The 27,768-nt window shown below is 42.3% G+C and overlaps 1 protein-coding gene across 2 annotated transcripts in view; it reads left to right on the plus strand.

Moving 5' to 3' along the window:
• Positions 1 to 27,768, plus strand: part of LOC138795491 (CD109 antigen-like) — a 105,021-nt gene that overhangs the window by 20,068 nt on the left and 57,185 nt on the right. For both annotated transcript variants that reach the window (XM_069974642.1, XM_069974641.1), the window contains 13 exons: positions 552 to 580; positions 3,133 to 3,363; positions 4,795 to 4,920; positions 10,980 to 11,019; positions 11,104 to 11,188; positions 12,438 to 12,534; positions 13,739 to 13,874; positions 16,907 to 17,016; positions 20,122 to 20,352; positions 21,351 to 21,452; positions 22,164 to 22,226; positions 23,051 to 23,227; positions 25,003 to 25,155. In XM_069974642.1, coding sequence (XP_069830743.1) covers positions 552 to 580; positions 3,133 to 3,363; positions 4,795 to 4,920; positions 10,980 to 11,019; positions 11,104 to 11,188; positions 12,438 to 12,534; positions 13,739 to 13,874; positions 16,907 to 17,016; positions 20,122 to 20,352; positions 21,351 to 21,452; positions 22,164 to 22,226; positions 23,051 to 23,227; positions 25,003 to 25,155 — 1,580 coding nt within the window. The remainder of the gene's footprint in view (positions 1 to 551; positions 581 to 3,132; positions 3,364 to 4,794; positions 4,921 to 10,979; positions 11,020 to 11,103; positions 11,189 to 12,437; positions 12,535 to 13,738; positions 13,875 to 16,906; positions 17,017 to 20,121; positions 20,353 to 21,350; positions 21,453 to 22,163; positions 22,227 to 23,050; positions 23,228 to 25,002; positions 25,156 to 27,768) is intronic.

The raw sequence follows: 27,768 nt of genomic DNA on the forward strand, positions 1-27,768 counted from the left end.
GGTACCGCTGGATAGAATGGCGCCATACACAGGAATCGGGCCGCGGTTCCTCATGACGGCGCCGTTCTATCGGTGTGTTAAATTCAGGAGGATGTACCTGGTGGTACATCCTCTTTAAAGGGGTGTTCTCACCTGCTAACATGCAGCACACAGCAGTGAACTGAATTTCTGCAGACGAGAAATTCCCTTTAAAAAAAAAAAAACATTCTAAACATTCTATGCTGTTTGCATATGGTGCCACTAAACGATTGCATATGTGACTGGCAATGTGCATGCATCGTTGGTAACATACACGGGTTTATGCAAAGTCGCTGTACTAATGTTAAAGGTTTGGCGCTGGTTGTGTCTTTGTATGTAGGGTGGGCCCCTAGAATCAGTTTCCCTGGTGGGCCCAAGGTACCCAGTCCGACACTGCCTACCTGTTCAAAATACTGTAGGTGATCTGCTTCTGTACAGTCACAGCATCATCATGACAGATGACTTACTCATTGCTGTATCTCCTATCCGTGCTTTACTCTATTTCTAATACTATATGTCTGTTTTTTTTATAGGTACTTTTGGAAAACTGGTCCTCCCACAGGTAAGCACCTAAAAATGTTGCCTGTCTCTTCCATGTGTGGAAAATAAATCAAGTGATGCACATTGTTTAAAGGGGTACTCCAGCTAAATTATTTTTCTTTCAAATCAACTGGTGTCAGAAAGTTATATAGATTTGTAATTTACTTCTATTTAAAAATCTCCAGTCTTTCATTACTTATCAGCTGCTGTATGTCCTGCAGGAAGTGTTTTCTTTTCAGTCTGACACAGTGCTCTCTGCTGCCATCTCTGTTCGAGACAGGAACTGTTCAGAGCAGTAGCAAATCCCCATAGAAAACCTCTGCTGCTCTGGACAGTTCCTGCAGGGCATTCAGCAACTGATAAGTATGGGAGGACTTGAGATTTTTAAACAGAAGTAAATCACAAATCTAAATAACTTTCTGAAACCAGCGGATTTGAAAGAAAAAGATTTTCGCTGGAGTACCCCTTTAATTCTAGTTACTTTTTTATGGCACCAACATATTCAGTTGAGCTGTATAATATTTACAGTAAGTGGCCCTTTACTGGTAATTGTATTTAGGTTGTGGATCATCTATATGATCACTTGTTTGGCTTGTTTTTACTATATTTTACATAGTAAAACATTTATGTGCAATTGTTATTGTTTCCCAGGCTGTGTTCACATGACGTCTTTTCTTTCCATTTATTTATTTTTTTGGCGTTTTGGGCGCCAGTGTTTTTTGAAAGTCCATTGACTTTAATAGTAAAGACGGTGAAAGGATGGTGGAAAAAAAATGTGTGTGAACAACTTAAAATAACGTCCGCTGTTTGCAAAAGACGTCTGCAAATAATTTTTATGTCCCTTTGACGACTGTCTTTGTGGACGTATGTTATTTTGAGGCCAAATAACGTTATAGCGGACGTTATTTGGCCTCAAAATGGCGGACATCCACAAACACGGACGTCAAATGGCCAAGAAAGGACTGTGTGTGTGAACCTAGCCTTTAACAACAATAATTTGATAATTAATGGTTAGTCTTTCCAATCTGACACAGTGCTCTCTGCTGCCACCTCTGTCCATGTCACGAACTGTCCAGAGCAGGAGAGGTTTCTTATGGGGATTTGCTGCTGCTCTGGACAGTTCCTGTCTCAGACAGAGGTGGCAGCAGAGAGCACTGTGTCAGATTAGAAAGAATACATCACGTCTTGCAGGACATACAGCAGCTGATCTGTACTAGAAAACTTGAGAATTTCAAATAAAAGTAAATTAAAAATCTATGGAACTTTTTGACACTAGTTAATTTGAAAGAAAACATTTTTCACCAGAGTACCCCTTTAACTTTTATTCAAGGGGATATAAATAGGAGGTATTACACAAGGCACCAGCTAACCTAAGGCCAGCCCGGACTGCATGTTCAGAGTACAGACATAGGGGAGATTTATCAAACATGGTGTACAGTGAAACTGGCTCAGTTGCCCCTGGCAACCAATCAGATTCCACCTTTCATTTTCTAAAGAGTCTGTGAGAAATGAAAGGTGGAATCTGATTGGTTGCTAGGGGCAACTGAGCCAGTTTTACATTGCACTATGTTTGATAAATCTCCCCCATAGTATACACTCCGGCCAGGATTGCTAGTGGTGCCGCAAGAAACTGACATGTCACACAAGAACCTGTCAGTTCCCACAATGGAGGCTCCGGTCGCACGTTCCGTTGTGTGCAGCGGGGAATTCGGATGCGGGAGCACACTGATGCGCCCACATCCGAATTCAGCAACAGGAAGATCATCCGTCCGGTACTGATTTTCTCTGACACCGGCCGTTCTGTGACCCGGCCAGGTCACAGAACAGCCGGCCCGGCATCTTATGCCATGTGAACATGGCCTAAGGGTGCGTTCACGCATACGCACATACACATGCAGTTATCCGTGTGGATTTTGTAGTGTGCACATACCCTTATTTATACATTGAGAAGAAAATTATGGTTTCTTCTAACACATGTTGTATTACGGAAGTATTTTACCCTAGAATCATTGCTCCTAGAGAAGAATCCAGTGAATTACCGATTTTGTCTATAAATACTGCCCAAAATACTGTGCGTGAACATAGCCTTTAGCAGGTCATTTTTGTATTTCAACATATACAGTACATCATTTACGGCTATGTTCGCACCCTGTTAAAATGATGACTTCTTATTCGACGTCCGTCATGTTACGGCTAATAACGATTGTTATTTTAAATCCCGGCCATTATTCGTATAATTATTGTGGTTGCTTCAAAATAACTATTTGCCACTGAATGAAACCCGTCCGATAATAATGGCCGTCATTTTGCTGGTGTGTGAACGAAGGGGGAGATTTATCAACCATGGTGTAAAGTGAGACTGGCTCAGTCGCCCCTAGCAACCAATCAGATTCCACCTCTCATTCCTCACAGACTCTTTGGAAAATGAAAAGTGGAATCTGATTGGTTGCTAGGGGCAACTGAGACAGTTTCACTTTACACCATGTTTGATAAATCTCCCCCATAGCCTATAACTTATATACAAAAATGAATCCAAACTAATTAATGACTTTAAACTTCTTCATATCTTTTCAGCTCCCCCCTAATAGCTATTATGGGAATTATGAACTGAAGGTGAAAGGATTTTCTGGGAATACGATGATATTTAACAATACAACACCGCTTGACTTCAAATCCAAGAGTTTTTCTGTCTTCATTGAGACAAATAGCGTCTTTTACAAGCCTGGCCAAGAAGTGAAGATTAGGATTTTAACCTTTTCAGCAGATTTGAAACCTTACACGTCTACGATTGATATACATATTATGGTAAGTAACACACGAGTATAGAGATACGGGAGGCCTGTAACTTCTCTAATCGAATGACCTATTGACTATCGCAAAAAAAAAAAAAAATGAACATGAAGATATTTTAATCTATTCTGGTTATCGTTTTTTACTGATCTGATACCAAAACATGTTTTTTTCCCAAACTATTTCTATTTTCTATATATATATATATATATATATATATATATATTTGTACATTATTATGGGGGTTGCCATCTTGCTTGAGTTGCTTTGAACAGCATTTAGTGACATGCTTTATGACAAGCCTCATAGACACAATAAAATCTCCAGACCAGATCCTTTGTGCAGGACACACTTGTATGCTGGGTTCGCACTATGTATATTTCAGGCAGTATTTGGTCCTCATGTCAGGTCCTCATAGCAACCAAAACCAGGAGTGGATTAAAAACACAGAAAGGCGATGTTCACACAATGTTGAAATTGAGTGGATGGCCGCCATATAACAGTAAATAACTGCCTTTATTTCAATATAACAGCCGTTGTTTTAAGATAACAGCAAATATTTGCCATTAAATGACGGCCATCCACTCAATTACAACTTTATGTGAACAGATCCTTTCTGTGTTTTCAATTCACTCCTGGTTTTGGTTGCTATGAGGACCTGACATGAGGACCAAATACTGCCTGAAATATACTGTGTGTGAACCCAGCCGTAAGCTGCAAGTTACACCATTGTGTCTAAATCTAAGTGCCTCTAAATTCAAAGGCGAAGACCAGCCAAAACAATAAGTCTGGTCAGCATAGCGGCTTAAAGAGGTAGTGCGGCGCTAAACAATTATTCACTAAATAACACACATTACAAAGTTATACAACTTTGTAATGTATGTTATGTTAGTGAATGGCCCCCTTCCCCGTGTTTCCCTCCACCCGAGCTAGACCCGGAAGTGTAGTGCTCTATGCACAGTTATGCTCAGCCAATCGTGGCTGAGCAGCTGATGACGCCGCAGAGGGGGGCCGGCACGAGGGACGGTCAGAGCGGTTCGGCCTGCCTCCCGAAGATGACATCATTGTATAGAGCACTACACTTCCGGGTCTAGCGTGGGTGAGGGGAAACACGGAGAAGGGGGCCTTTCACTAACATAACATACATTACAAAGTTGTATAACTTTGTAATGTGTGTTCTTTAGTGAATAATTGTTTAACGCCGCACTACCCCTTTAAAGTTGACGTATTGTTTGTAAATCAGCCCCAATATGTTTAGGAGTCAATGGCAGATGTATACAACTGTATAGGCTGCAAATGTCTAGGCAAATGTTCGGTGAATTTTTTCAAACAGTACTGAGGAATGATATCCCCAGACAAGTGTGGAATTAGCTTAATCTATAAAAAAAACAAAAAAAAAAAAAACATTCCTAGAAATATTTATTTTGTATATTTTTTTCCCCCAAGGATCCACGTGGAAACTTAATAGAGCAATGGCTAGAAGAAAAAGCTGAGTTAGGAGTAGTGTCAAATGTTTTCCAACTAAGTGATAATCCACCACTTGGAGACTGGTCAATAAAAGTTAAATTACATGTGAGTATACAGTATTACAGTAAAATGTTACAGTATTAGCAATTTTGGGACCACAGAAAAAAAAGTTTTCCAGTTGAAGGATATTTTACATGTTATTGTTCTGTTTTTGTCTCTTTTATATTATTTTAATTGATATGTTAGTTTTAGGGGAAAGCCAATCAAAACAGGGCTAGTGTGAAAATCGGATGAGGTTAATGATTTTTGACCACCACTGATCATCCAGAAAAAAAGGGGTCTGTAGAGAGCTTTTTGGCCGTTATGCAACCTTTTTTATTTTCCTTTTTTGACTGATGTCTTTTCAGCTCCAAAACATGGCAGTATATAAATTATGCTAATAACACCATTACAGTTTTGCTTTGTTACTTTAAAGCGACTCTGTACCCACAATCTGTCCCCCCCCCCCCCAAACCACTTGTACCTTCGGATAGCTGCTTTTAATCCAAGATCTGTCCTGTGGTCCGTTTGGCAGGTGATGCAGTTATTGTCCTAAAAAACAACTTTTAAACTTGCAGACCTGAGTTAAACTGGCGTGGCCTAGAGTACCCATGCCTTTGCATTGCGACACCCCTCCGTCCCTCTTCCCCGCCATCTTCATCAATAGGAATGCTCCTAGAACATTTTCTCCTGTCTGAACACTGCACAGGTGCCTTAACAATCCAGCCCATGTGCCGTGCTGAGACAAGTGATGAATAGTAGAAAATCTGACTGGAGCATTCCTAATGATGAGGAGGGCGGGGAGGTGAGTCTGACAGTCTTTGGTAATGCAGTGAATAATAGAGCATCATTATGTCATTACATAGTGGATATCTTCACAGAGTTATCCCAAAATGAATAGAGTAGCAGCACACAGGCTTGATCGCTGGGCTAGTCATTCAGTGCTCTGCTGTGGTCAGAATTTGAATGGAATGGCAGCCGAATATACTGGCATCTATTCTATCCTCTGAAGAGGCAAGGGACCTCCCATCTCCATAAAAATCTAGGATTGTCCTTTTTTTCTCCCTTACATGGATTTAATTTGAACCAGTTTTCAGACTCCCCAACAATTCTATAACTGCTTGACACCCGGCCAATATCTCTTTCTATTTCCTGTCACACTGTAAAACGTTGCTATTCAATGGGGACTAGATAAATTCTCTCTAGTTCTAAAGTGTCTACATGCCTATGCATTACAGGAACAGCCGATTTTAAGGGGTTATCCAGGGAAAAACTTTTTCTTTTAAATCAACTGGTTTTAGAAAGTTATATAGATTTGTAATTTACTTCTATTTCCATACTTAGCAACTGCTTTATGTTCTGCAGGAAATGGTGTTTTCTTTCCAGTCTGACACAGTGCTCTCTTCTGCCACCTAAGTCCGAGACAGGAACTGCCCAGAGCAGCAGCAAATCCCCATAGAAAACCTCTCCTGCTTTGGACAGTTCCTGTCTCGGACAGAGGTGGCAGCAGAGAGCACTGTGTCAGACTGGAAAGAAAACACCATTTCCTGCAGGACATATAGCAGCTGATAAGTATGGGAAGACTTAAGATAGAAATAAATTCCAAACCTATAAAACTTTCTAAAAACCATCTTTTTCGTTGGAGTACCCCTTTAATTCAATGAGATATAATAGGTAAACTAAACACATGCTACCAGTTTAGATTACAACTGTTAGGACTAACAGTGTCCAGTGCTGCACTCCACCTGCTGATCAGCACTAGCTGTTTGCAATCTCAGTGATTTGACTGACAGCTGACTCGTCCAGTTAGCTGTCAGTATCTGGGTTGGGCTGGGACTTTTAGTCCTATAAGACTTTCACTCTGTCTCATGTTCTTTGCCTGTGATAGCGCCTAGTTCCTAGTGCCTTGACCTAGCATCTCCTGACTGTGTGTATTCTGCTGACCTGACCATTGGATTTCGTAACCTCGACCTCGCTTCTCGCTTCTGACTTTGTACGTTTGCTGCCTGTTTGTTGCCGACCCTGGCCACTGACTATTCTATTATTGTGTGAGTTTGTTTTGTATTGTTTTGTGTTGCACTTATTACAGCATAGGGAACGTCGCCCAGTTGTCCGCAGTTGTTTAGCACTGCTGTGGCAAGTAGGTAGGGCCAGCTGCAGGGCTGCACTCGTCTGTTGTCTTCCCAGACCCCTACCTAACAACTGTTTCCTAGAAAAGAGACAACATATTATCTACTTATTGGCAGGGACCCCTTTATAACTTATTTTTCAGTCTGTCGGTAACAATGCTAGCCCCTAAAGCAACTTACCATTTCTGATATTCTAAATGTATGAATAGCAGTTTTATGGAGTGAACTTAACAATAGGTTTTGCTTTTAGTTGTGCCAATTATATAAAATAATGATGATATTGTAGAAATAACACTAATATGACAGCAGTTTTTTTTTTTGTTTTTTTTTGGACACCAGATGGCAGTAGAAGCAAATATAATACTAACAATAGAGCATCAGTAGGTCATTACATAGTGTGATATAGTTACTAGTTGTTGTCTGATGTAGTATTACGATCACTTTTCTTGACCCTGTGTGGATTGAAGTTACAGTACTATTGGTCGGTCAGTCAGTATACAATACAAGTCACAATACAAATGGTTAAAGGGGTTGTCCAGCAAAAATATTTTCCTTTCAAATCAACTGGTGTCAGAAAGTTATATAGATTTGTAATTTACTTCTATTAAAAAATCTCAAGTTTTCCCATACTTATTAGCTACTGTGTGTTCTGCAGGAAATGTTGTTTTATTTTCAGTCTGACACAGTGCTCTCTGCTGACATCTCTGGCCGAGACGGGAACTGTCCAGGGTAGGAGAGGTTTTCTATGGGGATTCATAGAAAATGGAGACAGAGTTCCTGTCTCAGCCAGAGATGTCAGCAGAGAGCACTGTGTCAGACTGAAAATAAAACATTTCCTGCAGGACATACGGCAGCTGATAAGTATGGGAAGACTTGACATTTTTTAATAGAAGTAAATTACAAATCTATATAACTTTCTGACACCAGTTGATTTGAAAGAAAAAGATTTTTTCTAGACAATCCCTTTAAATAGCTGGCATAGACTCCTCATCAGTGGTTTAAGAGGTATTCCAGGAAAACATAACTTTTCCCCTATTGACAGGATAGGGGAAATTAGGAGATAGCATACCCCTCTGCGAACTCCGTATCGGCCCCAGTTTCTGTATTAAGAATGGAGCTGTGGGTACGGCACGTGATCCTCGGCTGTGTACACTCCTATGGCTCTTTCCGTCACTCCATAGGAATGCATAGAGCCGCAGGTCACGTGCCGTACCCACAGCTCTATTCTTAATACAGAAGCCGAGAGCCTGATATGGAGATTGGAAGGGGGTTCAGAGGTCGGAATCTCTTACTTTTCCACTATCCTGTGAATCAAGAAAAAAGTTGATTTTCCTGAAATACTCCTTTAAAGGGGTTATCCAGCGCTACAAAAACATGGCTACTTTCTTCCAGAGACAGCACCATTCTTGTCTCCAGCTTGGGTGGGGTTTTTGCTGCTTAGTTCCATTGAAGTGAATGGAGCTTAATTGCAAACTGCACCTGAACTGGAGACAAGAGTTGTGTTGTCTCTGAAAGAAAGTGGCCATGTTTTTGAAGCACTGGATAACCCCTTTAAGTTGTTAAAGGAGAGCTCCAGGCTGGGGTGATTTTTGGCTGGGGAGGGGGAGGATGAGAGAAGTAACATGCTTTCACCTCCCCCGCTCCAGAGCTGGTGCCGATAACTCACAGCTCCAGTCCCCCTGGTCCTGGACCCTTCTGTATCTGAGTGGGGACCTGCGACGTGACTTGTTAGGTCCACTCAGCTAGTTAGTGGCTGTAGCATTAAAGGGGTACTCCAGCGGGCGGGGGGGGGGCACTTTTTTGCTGGGACCGGGAAGGAGGTGGCTGAGGGAAAAGACGTCCACTCACCTCCCTGGTTCCAGCAGCGAGTCCCGCATCGCATCGCGGCGCTCAGGTCCCCGGTTCCCTGCCGCTTTCTGGTGTCTGACGCGATTTGACGTCTCAGGTCCGCTCAGTCAGTCAGTGACAGAGGCGGGATCTGAGCGGACTTGAAACTGATCCCGCCTCCTTCACTGACTGACTGAGCGGACCTGAGACGTCACGTCTCGGGCCTGCATCAGACACCTGGAAGCAGCCGGGAACTGAGGACCGCCGCTGGAACCGGGGAGGAGGTGGCTGAGGGAAAAGACGTCCACTCACCTCCCCGGTTCCAGCGGCGGTCCTCAGTTCCCGGCTGCTTCCAGGTGTCTGATGCAGGCCCGAGACGTGACGTCCCAGCAAAAAAGTGCCCCCCCCCCCCCCCCCGCTGGAGTACCCCTTTAATCAGTGGACTTCTTTAAGATCAATGATCTGGGCTGTATATATATTTGTTTGTTCAGTAGAGGAAAGAAAAGATGCCTATTGTAAGGCAGACAAAACATTGGAGTGGACACAGATTTTTGTAGAACAGTTTGGATTTTCTTTGTTATGGTGGATAGTGTACATCAAGAGACGCTGGAGCAAAAAAATGTACAGACACCAGCTGACCCTGCTTTATGGAGAAGGTTAAAGTCAGGTTAAAATAATTGGCACAAGTCATAACTAGATGGAAAATGTTATTGCACACACCTTTCCCAAAATGTTACCAATTAGTAGCAGATGTGAGGCTGTGACAGCGGAATAGATAGACAGCTCGGATTTGGGAAATGAGCTTTTTCTGTTAAATTTGCGACTCGTTCTATCAACACCACATTACAAAATGGCTATGAATGTAGCATATACAATGATTTATTTACAGCAGGTTTACTTACCTGAAATCATACTTAATTTGACTTCTTGTCTTGCTTGAAAACTTTAACCCTTAGAGGACCCGGCCAATTAAAATTTTTGCGTTTTAGTTTTTTCCTCCTTGTGCTTAAAAGGCACCTGCATTTTTTCACCTAGAAACCCACATGAGCTCTTATTTTTTGCGCCACTAATTGTACTTTGCAATGACAGGCTGAGTTTTTGCATAATGTACACTGCGAAACCAGAAAAAAATTCAAAGCGTAGTGAAATTGAAAAAACAAACAAACGCATTTTGTTTATTTGGGGTGTATTTGTTTTTACACCATTTGCCCTGGAGTAAAACTGACTTGTTATACATGTTCCTCAAGTCGTTACGATAACAGCGATATGTAACATGTATAACTTTTATATTATCTGATGGCCTGTAAAAAATTCAAACCATTGTTAACAAATATATGTTCCTAAAAATCGCTCTATTCCCCGGCTTATAACGCTTTTATCCTTTGGTCTATGGGTCTGTGTCAGGTGTCATTTTTTGTGCCATGATGTGTTCTTTCTATCGGTACCTTGATTGCGCATATGTGACTTTTTTCTGGATTTGATGCGACCAAAAATGTGCAATTTTGCACTTTGGGATTATTTTGCGCTTACGCCGTTTACCGTACGAGATTAGGAACATGATAAATTAATAGTTCGGGCGATTACGCACGCAGTGATACCAAACATGTTTATTTATTTATTTGTTTATTTTTATTTATAACATGGGAAAAGGGGGGTGATTCACACTTTTATTAGGGGAGGGGGCTTTTTATTAACACTTTTATTTTTACTTTTACACTTATACAAGAAGCCCCCCTGGGGTTAAGGTTATTCCCCCTGGGGGACTTCTAGTATTACTGCACTGATCTCTCATTGAGATCTATGCTGCATAGATATGCAGCATAGATCGATGAGATAGGCACATCGATTGCTTCTGGCTGCTGCAGCCGGATACAATCGAGTGCCGAGTGGGTAACATGTGTGGATCGCTCCTCCGGGACGATGTCAGGCAGTCAGTGACTGAGTCAGGACATCTCTGCAGTCAATGACTGGCTAGTTCCTTCCGGGTCAAACTGGAGAGTGAGCTGGTGATGCTGCAGGGGCACAGGGATGGGTAACTATGACTTCTTTATTATGTTCCCACAACCCCCGCCTCCCCTGGAGTTTTACATTTAGCCGGAGTTTTCATTTAATATAGTGTAACCAAAATATAACGTTGAAAAGTAACACATTTTCAATTATCTTTTGTAGCAACAACTGCATTATCAAACTTTTACCGTGAGCCACTATGGTAAGTATACTTTTTCTCTTTTGGAAACAGCATAGATATATAAACTTGGAAATGATATAATGTTGTCTCTTATTTTCACTATAGTTTTACCTAAATTTGAAGTTCTTCTATCCACGCCAACACATTATTCAATGAAAACAGGCTTGTTAGAAGGTACAGTCACTGCACGGTAGGTTCACCATCAAATCTCTGTCATACTTATGAATAACACTTTTTTATACTACTCAGGGCAGGGGCGTAACTAGAAATGGCTGAGCCCCATAGTTGCCCCCCCCCCCACTGAGCACTAAGCCATTAAGTGTATTTATAACTGCAGGTGCAGCCACTGACTACTGCAATTGATGACGGCTGAGGGGGCCCAGTGCATTGCAGGAGGGGCCACCAGGCCGCCTGATGCAGCGGACCCTGTAGCAGCCGCTATACATGCCATAGTGGTAGTTATGCCCCTGATACTACTTATACTACAAGACACCCCTTTCCATGGGCTCAATAAGACTCCTGTTTTTCAACTTTCTTAACCCAAAACAAGGACCACTGTCTTCAAATTAAAGGAGAGGTTCAGCCCTGGCTTAAATCTAGCAGCCGGCAGGGGCAAAAATAACAACCAGTCCTTACTTCCATCTCCCCATGCCTGTGATCCTTTGTGTGATTAGCTCCGGGACCCCCACGAAAGGCATTTCCCCCCGAGTTGTGAAGATTGTCACCCATTGGGGAAAAATGCTCATCTGGGCTGATGGCCACTCGGCCAGTCAGTGACTGTAGCGGTGTACCACCCCAGTCACTGACTGGCTGACAGGCCAGTCCATAAGCCAGGTTGTGACTTCGGAGATCATGACTTCGGGGGTCATGGAGCAGCGATCTGAAGAGGCATAGGGAGAGGGGAGTTAGTACCCTTTTATTTTCTCCTGTGCCCCTGCCATTTGAGAAAAAAACCCTGGAGGCTGGACTATTCCTTTAATATGCTATACAACAGCAAATATTATGCTACTCATCCCGGAGGGATATCTGGCCAGTCCTAAGGTTTGAGATTCTTAAATGAGGCTCAATGGGTTCTCTTTTTTGCATATTCATGTTTCCCAGGGACCAATGCACCTAGGATTTCACTGTATTGAGCGCTTTAACCAGCAGCTGACAGTGTTGTCTGTTTCCTGTATTACTCAATAATGTGTCCTCTTGGTGCTGTCTGTCGGCCCCCATTACAGGCTATTGTATAAGGTAAGGTTGTCCAGATATGTTCAAAGACACACTAGCTACAAACTGCTGAGACCCAGCTGGCGGGAATATTCCCATGGGGCAAAGCTCAGCAAATACACACGAATACAGAACTAGATATTGGTTTATTAACTCATTCTCTGACATTGATAGCAAAATAATTTATTTTCCTGTGTTTGACTGTGATATTTTTTCTTACATTGTAGATATACTTATGGTAAGCGGGTAAAAGGAAAGATGACAATTATTTTACGCTATAATTCATTTCATCAGAAAAAAAACAATATTACCAAACATTTGGAGGTAAGTGCTTATATAATACAGGGGGATTAGCTTTGTAGCTTAAAGAGACTCTGTCAGTAGGTTTATGTTGTCCTATCTCAGGGTAGCATAAACTAGTGACAGAGAAGCTGAACAGAATGATGTATCACTTACATTATTCTGTGCAGCTGATCCAGAGATATCCTCCTGCATAACATGGACAGTAAGTAGTCCTCTCCATTATGTGCATGAGCCCAGTAGTCCTGGATATTCATGAGAAGCAGAAAACTCCGCCCACCAGCTGCTGATTTGCAGTTATCTATCCATGCTGTTTATAGGCAGTCAACTGTCAATCAGCAGCTGGAGGGCGGGGGGAGGGGTGTGGCAAGAATTCTATTCTCCTGCATATTAGTTTTCTCTTGGTTTAAAGAGATACTCCAGCGAAAACCTTTTTCTTTCAAATCAACTGGTTTCAAAAATTTACGTAGATTTGTAATTTGTTTCTATTTAAAAATCTAAAGTCTTCCCATACTTATCAACTGCTGTATGTCCTGGATGAAGTGGTGTTTTCTTTTTAGTATGACACAGTGCTCCCTGCTGCCACCTCTGTCCGAGACAGGGACTGTCTAGAGCAGTAGCAAATCCCCATAGAACACCTCTCCTGCTCTGGACAGTTCCTGTCTCGGACAGGGGTGGCAGCAGAGAGCACTGTGTCAGACTGAAAAGAGTACATGACTTCCTGCAGAACATACAGCAGCTGATAAGTACTGGAAGACTTGGGCCCTCTATGGGCCCTGGATGTCAAGCACAGTGGGAGAAGCAGGCAGCACAAAGATGTTCATGATAGCAAGCAGGCCACACCTCTTTGACTCTTCCAACCAGCAAATAAAGCAGTTTTTTTTTTTTTTTTTATTGATGTAAAAACAGAACGTTTTTTTACAGGTCTTCTTCTGGTCTTATGGCCTGCAGAGCTGGATTACCGTGTATGTGACTTTTAAGTGCCAGCTTCCCTTTTATGCCTAAGTATATAAATATAAATCTGTTGGCGCCATACAAATAAATATATATATTATTATTATTAGTTATGGTGCCATTACAAGAGTACTAATCACATAAGGTATAGGTATAGGACATTATGCCTCAATAAACAACTTTTTCCTGTTTCCGCTGGATGCAGTTTGGTTATACTATTGACTACAATTTATATTTCTCTCTTTTTTTCTCTCACACTTTTTTATGTTTACAGATAAATGGATTTTCAAAGTTCCACCTAACTGAGCTGGAGCTGAAAAAACTTGTGAGATATGAAGAGACACGGTCAGAGAATTTACAATTTAATGGTCTGGTGGATGTTGTCGCCATAGTGACAGAGGATCTTACGGGTAAATTAGCCGTATAAACCAGGGGTTGTGTATGAAACATAGGGGGAGATTTATCAATCATGGTGTAAAGTGAAACTGGCCCAGTTGCCCCTAGCAACCAATCAGATTCCACCTTCCATTTTCCAAAGAGTCTGTGAGGAATGAAAAGCGGAATCTGACTGTGACTTGTCAAGGCTCTTTGCCTGTCGGCCCCCTCTGTGGGGATGACTGACAGTCGGAGAGGCCACTAACAGGTATCTCTGCCTGTCAATCATCCCCTCACTGTGTGCTGTTAGGCAGAAAGCCGTTACTAGTCACAAGTGACTCCCCGCCCAGATGACTAGTTGCTGTCCTTCTCCCAGAATAAAACTCCTTTTTTTCCCATTGTATATGTACCAGCCCCGTAACCCCTCAGGGAGCTGCACAGTAGATCTATACTGTGCAGCTGGGAACCAAATCAGCACAATTGTGCTGATTGGTTACCTTTAAAGACAGAGGCGTAACTACCCCTGTAGCAGCCATAGCGGCTGCTATGGGGCCCCGTTGCCCACCCCTGCAATACACTGGGTCCCCTGAGCCGTGATCATTTGCAGCACCCAATTTCTAAGCGGGCTTCCCGTTTCTGCAAATGTCCCTTTGACTGCAGGTTCTCCTGACAAGTGCTTGCAGTTATGCAGTTATGACTACACTTGACGGCTTAGTGGTCAGTCGGCAAGGGGGGTGGGGGCCCAATCAAAAGTTTGCTATTGGGCCCAGCCATTTCTAGTTACACCCATGTTTAAAGGTCTTGGCAAGTGCAATAGATACAGTATACGTTTATGGGTCATAGCAGGGATTCTAAAATCAGACTAAAGGGCCTTTTCTACTGAGTTTTCTTTTTCTTCGTATTTGGCTTAGTTTGGAACTAGAGAGTACTGTTACATTATGAATCACTGAGTCTGAATCTCAGACGGTGGTGATTGATTTGTTTTGTTCTACCTTGCAAGTGCTTCCATTCCCTCAATTCCTTCAATTCAAGTCGTGAAATAGTGTAGCCTAAAATCAGAGCACTTGCAAAGCTTAAAGCGACTTTGTACCTACAATCTGCCCACCTTCAGAGAGCTGCTTTCAATCCAAGATCTGTCCTGGGGTCCGTTCGGCAGGTGATGCAGTTTTTATCCTAAAAAAAACTTTTAAACTTGCAGCCCTGTGTCCAACTGGCGTGGCCTAGAGTGACTATGCATTAGGCTGGCACAACCTCTCTGTCCCTCCTCCCCGCCCTCTTCATCATTAGAAATACTCCAGGCAGATTGTCTCCTATTCATCAGCTGTGAGAACACGGCACATGGGCTGGATCGTTAAGATCAGTGGCATTCCTAATGATGAAGAGGGTGGGGAGGAGGGACGGAGGGGTGGTGCAAAGTTCGGGCACAGATACAATAAGCCACGGCCCTTTGGCACAGGACTGCAAGTTTAAAAGTTGTTTTTTAGGACAATAACTTCATCACCTGCTGAAAGGACCCCAGGACAGATCTTGGATTAAAAGCAGCTATCTAAAGGTACAAGCGGTTTGGGGGGGGGGGGGGGGGGGGGGAAGATTGTGGGTACAGAGTCGCTTTAACTATTCTTTCTACTTACAATGAACCAAATGCCACTGCTTAATATTCGGAGGAAACTATTAATACTGTAAGTTTACTCCACTCTTTTTTTTTTTTTTTTAAACTATTTATTGCTGTGCTTTTATGTATTAGCTGGAGTTTCCCCTTTAGACTTGTTAAGAGTCAGCATCCAAATATTTAGCTGTGACGTTATATTTCCCTATAAAGTTATTGCATTTCCAGTTTTTAAAAAATTCATTCCTTTGGAAAGTTTACTTGAGTCATAAGTCTCCCTAACCTAGCTGCGGTGATCAGTTATATCGTCGGTTCATGGCAGCGAGGATCAGCTCAAAATGTTGGTAACCACAGAAATTTGTGAAAAATAGATTTTCCTTCCATTTACCATAAGTCGTTGCAAGTCAGTTTATAGTTCTTTGCAATAGCAAGGGAAGTATCTATTTTTTTGTTTCAACTATTCTAAAGTTTTGCCCTAATGTTTTATGTATATTGTAATTTGAAAGGTTTAGGTGTAAACATAACATTAAGGCCCTATTACACTAAACGATTATCGGCCGTACTTGGTTGATAACCGACCGTTCCAGCAAATAATTTGGTGTAATAACCCATGTTAAACGACGACGATGAGCCGACATGCATGATGTTAAAAAATCATGATCATTGCAGCAACAGGTATCAGACCACCGCTCTCTTTATTGGGCAGCCCAGACGATCCAAGGATTGTCCGGGCAGCCCCTCCTGCAGCTTTCTCTGCCCCCCCCGCACTCCTCCCCACTTGCTGTCTGTGCATGTAATAGCGAGCAAGGAACAAGGAGGAAGTGAGCACTGACCGCGCTCGCTTCCTCCTCAATATCAGGCTGTGTAATATGGCCTCAAAGGCCCTATTACAGGGAAAGATTATCGAGCAAAAAATTGTTATATTGATTACATTTAAATGATAATCTTTCTGTTTACACCATGTTTGATAAATCTCCCCCTTAGTCTAATAGGACCCTAAGGCTATGTTCACTTAATGGGCTGGGGATAGGGGGAAAAAATTATACTTACCCATTCCTGTCAGCCCTGTCCTGACAGCCTCCAGTCTCCTGCTTTCCTTAGTTTCCTTCGCTACCCGCATGCAGGAAATATCTGCTCACCAATCAGCGAGCAGCGGTGTCCCACCCCAGTCACTGACTGGCTGAGCAGGCATTTCTGTGATGTTGTGAGCTGCAGACGGCTGGCGGGGGTCCAGGAGTGGTGGCACTGCGGCTGCACAGGCATGGGGATGGGTAAGTATAATTCTTTATAATGTTCCCCCCACCCCCCGCTTGCCTGGGTTTTTTTAAACTTTTGCCTCCCCTTTAAATGTTCATTGTGGGGATCTTCTATGGACACTATAGGTATTTAAATTCTTTTACCTCTACATTACAGTCTGATGTTAAGATCTTTAATAATATTGTTTTTGTAAACCCACTGCAGGTATATCACATAATGTAACATCCAGCGTGTATGTTATCAACAAAGAGTACTACAGTGAGTTCTACAACTACCCTACAGTGCTAAAACCTACACTGAACTTCACCACGTATGTAAGTGCATTGAAAATGTGTCTGACTTCTCCCTCAGTGGACTGTATTTCTTTGTATGTCACAAGAGAGAATAGACATGGCACTCACCATTGGAAGTCTTCACTGTATCTTTATTGAATTCTTACATAAATCGGTAAAAACAAGTGAAACGAGAGGACGCCTAGCTGTCGCTGCTACACGCTAGGCGTCCTCTCGTTTCACCTGTTTTTACCGATTTATATAAGAATTCAATAAAGATACAGTGAAGACTTCCAATGGTGAGTGCCATGTCTATACTCTCTTGTGACATATATGATTATTGATCTAATTGCACATAGAGCACCACCGTGAGTCGCTATGAATTCTTAAATTGCCATATCTCTCACATGTCCTAGTTTGGAGAAGCTGTAGTGCCGTACTCAGTAATTTCTTTTTGTGTGAGTTCTGTATTTCTTTGTCATGGCCTCAATTACCAAAAAATGTCTTATGCTATGACATGTATTAGACAATGGGTCCACCTTCACAACCATTTTTTTTAATTATTTGTCCAATACATCTAAAATGAAAAATGAAGCAACTTTCTACCACAATGTATTTTAAATTGTGACTGCATTTCTGGCAGAGCACCCCCGAAGCACCATTCCCACAGTACTGGTTTCAGCTTTGGACTTGATGGGGCAGTGCCGACCACTGTTCTCACATTAGGATTACTTTCTATGGCCATGTTCAGACCTCGTAAGAGACTGGCCGTTCCGTGACCCGGCCGGGTCATGGAACAGCCGGTCTCAGAAAAGATCATCCCTGCCGATACTGCAATACCAGCCGGATGATCTTTAGCACCGTAGAGTTCTCCCCACAGCACACTATGGAGCGTGCGGCCGTAGCCACTCGCTCCACAGTGTGCACTGACAGGGTTTTCTGCATCTGCCATTCAATGAATAGCGGCCACAGAAAACTGACGTGTCAGTTGTTTGCGGCACCGCTAGGGATTCTGTCCGGAGCGTACACTATGTGGCTGTGATCCCATAGATGGCAAGGCAACGTATATAATCGTAATAATCATGGCCGTTGTTGCAATGTGCAACAACAGCAGTGGTTTTACGAAAATATACGTTGTGTGAACATAGCCTAAAGTCTAATTCTGCATTCATACACTCTTTAATCTTAACCCTGATGCTTCCTTCATTCCTTCAAAAATGTGTTAGTTTAAGTATGGGACAGATTGAAAGAGTATGTGTCAGGCGCGGGGCTCGGCTGGGAGTAACGCCGATGGCGTCCTTCGCAAAGACTTGGGTGTGCCAATGACGCCCCAAGCAATTGCCCTGCATGTCTGGTTATTGGGCTGTGCTCAGATGTCACTACGTTCTGCTGTTGAGCAGGATTGGTTGCCGGGGGCCCGCCGATTTCGTCCCCGTCTTTTTTTTTTATGTATAGCCGCGGCCGGGGCCTCACCACCCCCGGTCGATTGGCATCAGGTGTACCCTTGATGGTGATGGTTAGCTGTCAGCACCTAGTTTCCTGTTTACTATAAATCCCAGCCCCTGGTCTCAGTCCAGTGCCTGTGATAGCGCCTTGAGACTTGACCTAGCATTCTACTGACCATTTGTTGTTTTTGCTCTGACCTTTTGGATTTCGTTCCCTGACCTTGTTTTCTGAATTCTGATTCTGTACCTTCGTTGCCCGGCTGTTTCTGACTTAGTTTTCCTGACCATTACTTATTGTGTTTGTTTGTCTTGTTTTGTTTTGTGTTGCACTTATTCTAGTGTAAGGTTTGTCGACCAGTTGTCCGCAGTAATTCTTAGTACTGTTTGTGGCAAGTAGGTAGGGACAGCTGGGGCTGGTGCCAGTCTAGGACTGCACTTGTCTACGTGTCTTCCCATACCTTACCTAACAGTATGACTGTAGTAATAAACCATTGAAGGCTTTACTCACGTTAACACGGACAAGATTACAACTAGAGTTACAACTAGTGATGAGTGAACATCACGATGTTTGGATCTTGAACATAAACATATAAAAAATGATTGTGATCGATTCGTGTTCATCGGTTATTCACAAACATTGTGCACATGTGTACAGATTATCCGGTGCAAAGTGTAAAATACGCAATAATGAAGCAATTATGTAGCATTAGCCTACCTTTTATTCGCCCGTGCATATATACACTGCAGTCAGAGGAAATCCCAGCTGGAGTGCATACACATAGTATACACTCTGGCTGGGATACCTAGCGGCCGCACAACAAAACTGACATGTTGGTTTTCTGCAGCCGTTATTCATTCAATAGCGGCTGCACAACACTGACAGCTCACACAATGGAGAGTGTGGCTCTGGCCACAACCTCTACTTTTTTGGCTATTCACCAGAAAAGAATTTGCCGGAATTCACCAGAGAAGACGTTTACCTGGCCGGTACTGCAGTACGGGCCAAGATAAACATCACTGACACACAGCCGGGTCACAGAAAGGCCGGTGTCATAAGATGTGTGAACCCGTCCTTAAAGTGCTAAAACGCGGGATTCTGCAGTGCTTCACCCCCGGCCTGTGCCTGTGAATAGAATGGCACCGTACACAGGAACTGGGACACGGTCAATAGGACCGCGACACCGGCTTACCCACGCTGGTGCTGTTCCATCCATGGGTAAATCTTAAAGCGAATGTATCTGATGGTACATTCGTTTTAAGGTAGATAAATCAATGGGAGGAACAGGACAGAGGCACACGGAAGCCTTGACAAGTGAGCTATGGAAAGTTCCCTTACTTTTTTATTTTTGATGAATTTAAGGTGGGCAAAACTATTAGGCTAATGCTCCACAGCCACTTTTTGTATTGGTACTAGAGTAATTTTAACTACTGAGTCACAGTAGTAGTGACAGTCACAAGGGTAGATAGACCCGAATGTGTGGGCTTCAGCTTTAGCTATTCTTCTATTTGAAGTTTGAGCTTTTTTGAACAATACTGAAGAGAGTGTTAATGGTTACGGGGTCAGGAGGTAAAATCAATCTGCTTGACAGCACTTAATGATAAAATTAAAGTTTCTGCTTTCGTTTACATACAACGTAAGAGAGTGCCAAGATTTCATAGTATCCTTCATTTCACTAATCTGTTTTTGTATATTTCTTTTTAGCTCATGATTCGGAGATACGATGGAAGAGATCTGACTGCAAAAGAAAGAGGGAATGAAGTCTCTGTGACAGTTACCCAGTCGAAAATGTTTTTTACAGATAAAATATTTAATGTAACATCAGAGGAAGAAAATAATATAGAACTCCAACTGTTGACGTATTTCATTCCTGAAAACGGTGAAATTAAAATGGAAATTCCTTTATTTTCTGACACAGTCCATCTGAAGATCAAGGTGAGAATGTTTTTTATCACAGTTAAGGCCTGTTCACACTGAGCAAAAGTGGCGGAATTTCAAGCGAAGCCTGAGCCACAGACGCTGCTTAAAATTCCGGCTCTCCCATTGCTTCAATGGAATTTCTTGTGCGCCTCCGCTTCTCAGGATCCGCTTCAAATTCAGCCCTTAGGCCCCGTTCAAACTGAGCAAAAGTCGAGGAATTCCGTGGCAAAATTGTCTGCTGCGGAATGCCGTTAGCCTCCCGCTCATAATGGGTGTCTAAGGGAGGCGCGCGCTCTTGCTTTGTCCGCGCTGAAGAATGAACATGTTCATTCTTCAGCGCGTACAGAGTAGGAGCGCGCGCCTCCCATAGACTCCCATTATGAGCGAGAGGCTAACGGCATTCCGCAGCAGACAATTCCGCCGCGGAATTCCGCTATTTTTGCTCAGTGGGAACGGGGCCTTACAGTATGTGATGTACCATTGAGAAAAACTGGAAACAGATCACTGATCGCAGGGAGACCAGCCCAAAAATAAATCACTGTCGGCTGCCGGCTAAGGCACTCAATACAGTAAAATCCTAGGTGCATTGCTCCCTAGGAAATAGAAACATGCAAAAAAAGAGCCTGTGGAGCCTCATTTAAGAGTCATAGGACTAACCAGATATCCCTCTCCGAAGGGCCCAGCCAAGGGTCTGATCCCTGTACAATAGGATATTGCATTAAGTCACTATAATATGTTGTCCAGGATATGATTTCCGTGGGAATTTTCCAGTGCTTAGTAATATTAATGCATTGACAATATGGATGCCATTTGCAGCTGATAATTGGTTTGACCATATGCAGGATGCTCAAAAAGATACATATACCCCCTGAACCACTGATCAGAAAACATAGCTTTACCTGGGCATCTGACATCTATTAGTTACAAATATTTCCTAAATTTTATAGTAGAATTTTATGGAATTTATACATGTTTTTAATTCCATTCTTTATATTGCAAATTGTGTTTTGCAGGCAGAGTTTTTGGACAGTGTAAATACTATAGATGTCGATGATGTATTTAACTCACCAAATAAAATGTATCTTCACATAGAGAATACGAAGCAGAATGTAAAGGTAAAAGTACATTGTTTTTTTTTTTATTGAACAAAGTATACATTATGGGGGGGAGGGTATTTATTTTAGGCCCCGCCCCCTTTTCCCGGGAGGATTTGCGCCTTTTAGTGAATCCGGCCAGCCAGGCGCCCAAATCTGCGCCCGATGTACGAAATCTACACCTGCTTCCAGCCTCCTCCCCGCCACGCCTCCTCCCCTCCTCGTCACGCCCCCGCAAGCTCCGCCAGCCCGCCCATCTGGTGAGCTGTGCGTACGGAAGGCATACGTCAGGGGTGAATCTGCGTAGGCGTAGGCTTCGTAAATCCCCCCCTCTGTGTGCAATTTTATTACAAGATAATAATACATGTCACATGCAATTAAAAAATGTGAATAAAAAAAACAAAAACACCTTGGTGACATATACAATTCATTGAAATTATAAGGTGCCAATGAGTTGCCATCTTGGTACACCTTAGTATACCCTGCAAGAGGCAAGTTTTAATAGACTGCCTGTCAGCACTACATTTACATGAGTAAGACACTAATACACAGTACAAAGATTTGGCCCTATATTATAGCAGCAAGATGATTACATGGTCAAATGGTCCATAAAATGTATCATATTATGCCATCCGCATACAGAACACACTAAGGCTCCGTTCACATGGAGCAAAACTGGTGGAACATGTTATAAACTAGTATGTCTAGTAACAGGTTTATTTATTTTTGTAGGTGGGACAACCATTTACCGTTGAAGTAAAGAGCAACACAGCCGTGGATACAATAAAGTATTTGGTAACTTATTGTTCTCTTAACCATTGGATACGAACAGCCTGAGATCTGGAATTTTTCAAAATTTGGAATTCTCTGCTTATATGGAAAATAGTCACGCCACTTAAATGAGTTCATAATTCACAATGTCTACTTTATGTTTTTTAGAGAAATTACTTGTAGAGGACCTTAAAGTTTACCAGCAAATTATCAAACCTCCACCAAAATGTCAAAAAAATTTAAAATAATTTTTTTAGAGCCCAAATTTTTTCTAGTGGATTCAAAAAGTTTTTATGCTTGAAACTGCCATAAAAAACACCATTTAAAAAACTGAACCCCTCAAACAGCTCACAATAGGAACTTTGCTTTAATTTGTGGGTACCACCTAAAAGGTTAACAAAGTGCAGGGGAAATGTAAAAGTTTTTTTTTTTTTTGTGCAAACATGAATTTTATTTAATTTGTTCCTGTAACACAGCAGGTATAAACATAAAATTTCAACAAAATATTTATTTAATTCAGAATTTAAAAAAAATATATAGTTTCACGGCTGAGATCCCCCGGGGATCAGGAGATATAGCCTGGGAAAGGAACGAACAGCAGTGCGATCCACTCCCTGGCCGCCTGCTCTGTCCATCTAGTCTGGTAGACTACCATTGATGGATTCGGCTGTAATGGAGATACGGACGAGGAGCTGAGGTCACGGCTGCACTGTCTCGCCTTGGCTGAATCTCCTGATCACAGTGGGTCTAGTACATTATGGACTGGTGCTTGTATTGCTGCAATCCGTAATAAAGAAGAACTAAGGATATCAATGTTTCTTCCATTTTTTCCTTTTTTTTTCTTTTAGATTGTTTCTCGTGGAGAGATTATTTACTTTGGACTTGAGAACTCTACTCTACTAACTCTGACTCCTCAAAGCTCATGGACTCCAGAGGCGTGTCTGATTGTCTATCACGTAACGAATAATGGGACGGTTCTAAATGATGTTACAGCCCTATCTGTCCATCCAAACTTTGAGAACAAGGTAAATAATTACTATGCTGTCAATGGCTTCACTTTTTTTATGTACCAGAATCATATGTTAGCATCCACCTTCATCAGTGTTTCATATGGAATGATCCACCCAATCGTTACTATTGATCTAAACTTTAGGAATCACCAGGCAAAAGTCAACTCCCTTCTTCTATGTGGTAGAGTGTATTTATATATCCTGTACCACGATCCATGTTAGTGTACCACTCCTCACTACTGTATATATTGTTACAATTTTGCTAGGTACGGTATAGAATAATATCCTTACATTTTTACTGAAATGTAATTTATCACGTTCATACCTGGTTTTGACTTTGAAATGTTGCAAAATTTTACAAAAATTTTTTCACAAAGTTTGAGCAAAAATGTGCATATTTTTGACTAGTTTATGCTATCCTCTCCAAATTGAAGAAGACAGGGCTTAGTTTAGTAAAATCTGCAGTCAGGAAGGCCCTGACCGTTTTTTAAAGTTCTTAATCATGGGGAGCATTAGGTGTACCATAGGCCCCCGGATGTTCACAGATCTTGGACCCCTCTGTTTGTATATGAACACTAAAGTGCTAAATAGTATGAAAATTTCGACATAGAGTAATACCAATTGTGTTTAAATATTTTGTACATATGATTTCTTTGCTTTGAAAAAGTTTTTTTTTTAAATTATTATAAAACATTTTTTTATTTTGTTAATTATTTTTTAAGTACGTTTGTGTCTGTGGGTCGGTTGGGGGGCTTAAAGGGGTTAGTTTGGGTTCACACTGCGTTTTTGCAAAAACGGATAGAAAAATGGAGGCATTTGTGTGCATCCCTTTTGATCCGTTTTTCCATTGACTTCCACTATAAAAAAAGGATCAAAACACATCCCATTTTTTTTTGTGTACGCTAAAAAAAGGGATGTGTTTTGATCCTTTTTTTTTAAATAATGGAAGTCAATGGAAAAACGGATCAAAAGGGATGCACACAAATGCCTCCATTTTTCTATGTTTTTTTTAAAAAAAACGCATGAAAAAAAAATTGATTGCAAAAATGTAGTGTGAACCCAGCCTTAGTATAAAATAATATAAAGTCAGTCCAGTCAGTCCAGGATTCCCCCATTCCTCCCAATAGCTGCCTCCCATAGCACTTCTCCATTACATTAACTGCTCTTTTGGGTTCCACCCACACCGACCTGTCACCTTGTGTCCCCTCGCATAGATAGCCCGCCCCACACCCACCCACAGACTGGTATCACTACCCCCATTCCTATTATCACTTCCACAGCTCTTCCCCTCCTCAGTAGTACTCTCCACACTCTATAGGACTATTTCATAACCACAAGCTGCTGAATAGCCTCCCTACTGCTGTTCTGCAGTTGTGATAAAAGAAAAAACTGTGTTTTTTTCCCCAAATTTTATGAATATCACTAAAAACCTTACAGTAGGTCTAGCCGAATGACAGCAGGATTTTACTTAAAGGGGCTGTTCGCCCAACATTTTTCTTTATTCAGGTCAACTGGTGCCAGAAACCCCCAGAGATTTATAATTTACTTCTATTAATAAAACTCAAGTCTTCCAGTACTTATCAGCGGTTGTAGGTTCTGCAGGAAGTGATTTTTTTTTCCAGTCTTGAGGGCAGGAGAGGTTTTTTTAAATTCCCCTTCTTTGTTTCGAATAATGTTGGATTGCATTCCACTTATCTACTACTAAGTAATATACCGTATGTATGTAATGAAGTCTGACCAATTCTACAAAACAAAGTCATAATAGTCATAAATAGTTCTGTCAATTTTAGATTTTGGTGTCTTGGAATAAAGCGCAAACCAATCCATCTGATCCAGTCTCTCTGACGGTCAATGTGACTGAACCAAATTCACTGGTTGGACTATCAATTTTGGATAAAAGTGTTAATTTACTTGGCGATAGACAAGAAATTACCACAAAACGGGTAAGAACGTTTTATATTACTCTACCTGAACGGCACTGATGTTCATGACGGCTCCTTTGTGTAATGTAGGGCTGGGTTCACATACATTATTTTGGGCCTTATTTTAATCCTCATTTTGGTCATCATATTAATCAAAACCAGGAGTGACACTGATACAGAGACAAATTATAATGGAAACATTTGCCAACGTTCTTTCATACTGACCAAATGAGGCCAAAAGTACTGTGTGAAACCCAGTTTTGGGCTATGATCACAAAGTGTAAGACAAGAACGGCCATTGTTGGCAATTAAAACAACGTCCGTTCTTGTCTTATAAAAATGGACTGTATTAAACGCTATAGGAACAGCGGCCGTTGTTCACACACGATCAGGGGTGTAACTACCACTGTAGCAGCCAAAGCGGCTGCTATGGGGCCCGCCACATTAGGGGGCCCTGTTTCCCGCTCCTGCAATACATTGGGCCCCCTGAGCTGTCGTGATTTGCAGAACCCTGTGGCTGAGAGAGCTTCCTGGTTTTGCAAATGTCCGTTCAACTACTGACGAGTGCTTGCAGTTATGGATATACTTGATGGCTTAGTGGTCAGTTGGCAAGGGGAGTGGGGGCCCAATCAAAAGTTTTCTTATGGGGCCCAACCCTTTCTAGTTATGCCCATGTACAAGGTATTAAACAACATCTGTTGTTCGGTACGGCCACAGAAATAATTGTCATGTCAGTTATCTCTGGCCCCTAGAGTGTGAACAACGGCCAATGTTCATACTCTGTTCAGTCTAAATTAGAGTCTCTTTAATGTATATATTGGTTTTCATTTACTTCAAGCAGGTAAAGACAGTGGAACATGAAAACTGATATTTGCAAAAGTGTGAGTTTATTTACAGTGATAGAACGGTACACATTAGTATCGTACTGTACCAGTACAAAGTCCAGCCTATGACCAAATAGCATACAGGGACCAAATATGGAGAGCCAGCGGTCCAATAGCCTAACACATCAGCGTACGGCAGAGATGACTGTGTGTATAGCAATGGTGTTACCGTGATTCAGTAGTTCTCACTGGTCAGAGTTACCGGTCGGCGGACTAATCTCCTGCGTCCAACGCGTTTCCTGCATAAGCATTCATCAGGGACAAAGCTAGGAGCTGTGTGGAGAATGGTGTCTGCATGGCTCTGATGGCGGCCATGTACTAATGTCAGTGGTACAGGTTTATATAGCCTGAGCGCGGCACGCAATCCGCCTATTCTGTGTGTCAGCTGATCCGAGAAGCCCGGTCACGTGATAGTGACGTATGAGGCTCCCGGTCATGTGCTTCTGACGTATGATGCAGGGGGCGGGCGGCCGGTCTCATAATGATGCAACTGGGATCGTGGGGAATCTACGCCCCGTTCCCGGCTAATGATATGGCAGAGTAAAATAAATGGCATCGGCATCGGTGAGTATGGTGTCTTGATGACGGCAAGTCTAGAATGCGCAGTGGTGGTAAATATATCGTAATGTTAACAGTGATCTGGAAGCAATCATGGGGATATAGCTAGGGGTATAGGGGAGTCACAGATATATAGCAACAAGGGAGCAAGTGCATGTAGTAAACAATGATACAAACGTATCTGTAGCTGACACATAGCAAATAAGTAGTGGCTGCGTACCACATATATAGCAATAGGTAGTGTCATGGTCTTACATAGGTCTATGGGCAGACATAGATATGCACAATGGCAGCTGCGTAATCCATGTTAAGCAATAGGTGGTGACATGGTGGTACATAGGTCTATGTGCAGCCAGGCAGACCTACACATGCAAAGTGTGTATCCGTAGATCCACCCACGTACCCCGTGGGCAGTATAACGCCTACATGTCATAGTTGGTCAACGGGTTAATGTATCATAGTCTTTAACTATGCATGTATCCATGGGGCGATTGGGACCCTGCCATGGTCGGTTCTTGCCACTAGATATAGTCTGTGTGTCCAATTGTATATCAGCATATGTTTGCACACATAGTCATATGGTGTCCATCTAGTGGTTCTTGTTCATACGCGCTAAATGAAGCTGAATACGAAGCCTCCGATACTGAGAGACCGGCAACTACATACCAGAGAGGCAAAAACGTGAATAGAGGATACACCAGGGGAAGAGGCAGAGGAACCCAGGGAAGAACGACTGGCAATCAGAATTTTTTAGGCAAAACAGTACCCCAATACCCCCTCAGGAACCGGCTAGACAGACAAGACGAATAACAGACGACATGCAGGTCATCAATCTGTCCTCGAGAATGTTATCCATTAATGAGATGAGTATCCTTAGAAAAGGGCTGTCATACATACCCACAGTTAGATTTAATGCGTTTAACTGGACCAAGGATATTAATCTTTTTGGTAGGAAACTTAAATGGAGAAAGTATTTTCTCCAAACGAGTAGAAGACAGTGTGCAGACATGGGAATAGAGGAAAGGGACTATGGGCTACTTCAAGACATGCAGGATCTAGCGAGAGAGGGGGACAGGACGGAGGGGGAAGGACCATTTACTCACCTGAAACCGAAGAGTAGGAGGCCACCTCCAATGGGCGACTACACAAGGATAGACCTGTTCATTGAATCCGTCACAGAGGAATTGAGAAT

This window comes from Dendropsophus ebraccatus, chromosome 6 (genome assembly GCF_027789765.1).
Source record: "Dendropsophus ebraccatus isolate aDenEbr1 chromosome 6, aDenEbr1.pat, whole genome shotgun sequence".
In the NCBI taxonomy this organism is placed as follows: Eukaryota; Metazoa; Chordata; class Amphibia; order Anura; family Hylidae; genus Dendropsophus; species Dendropsophus ebraccatus.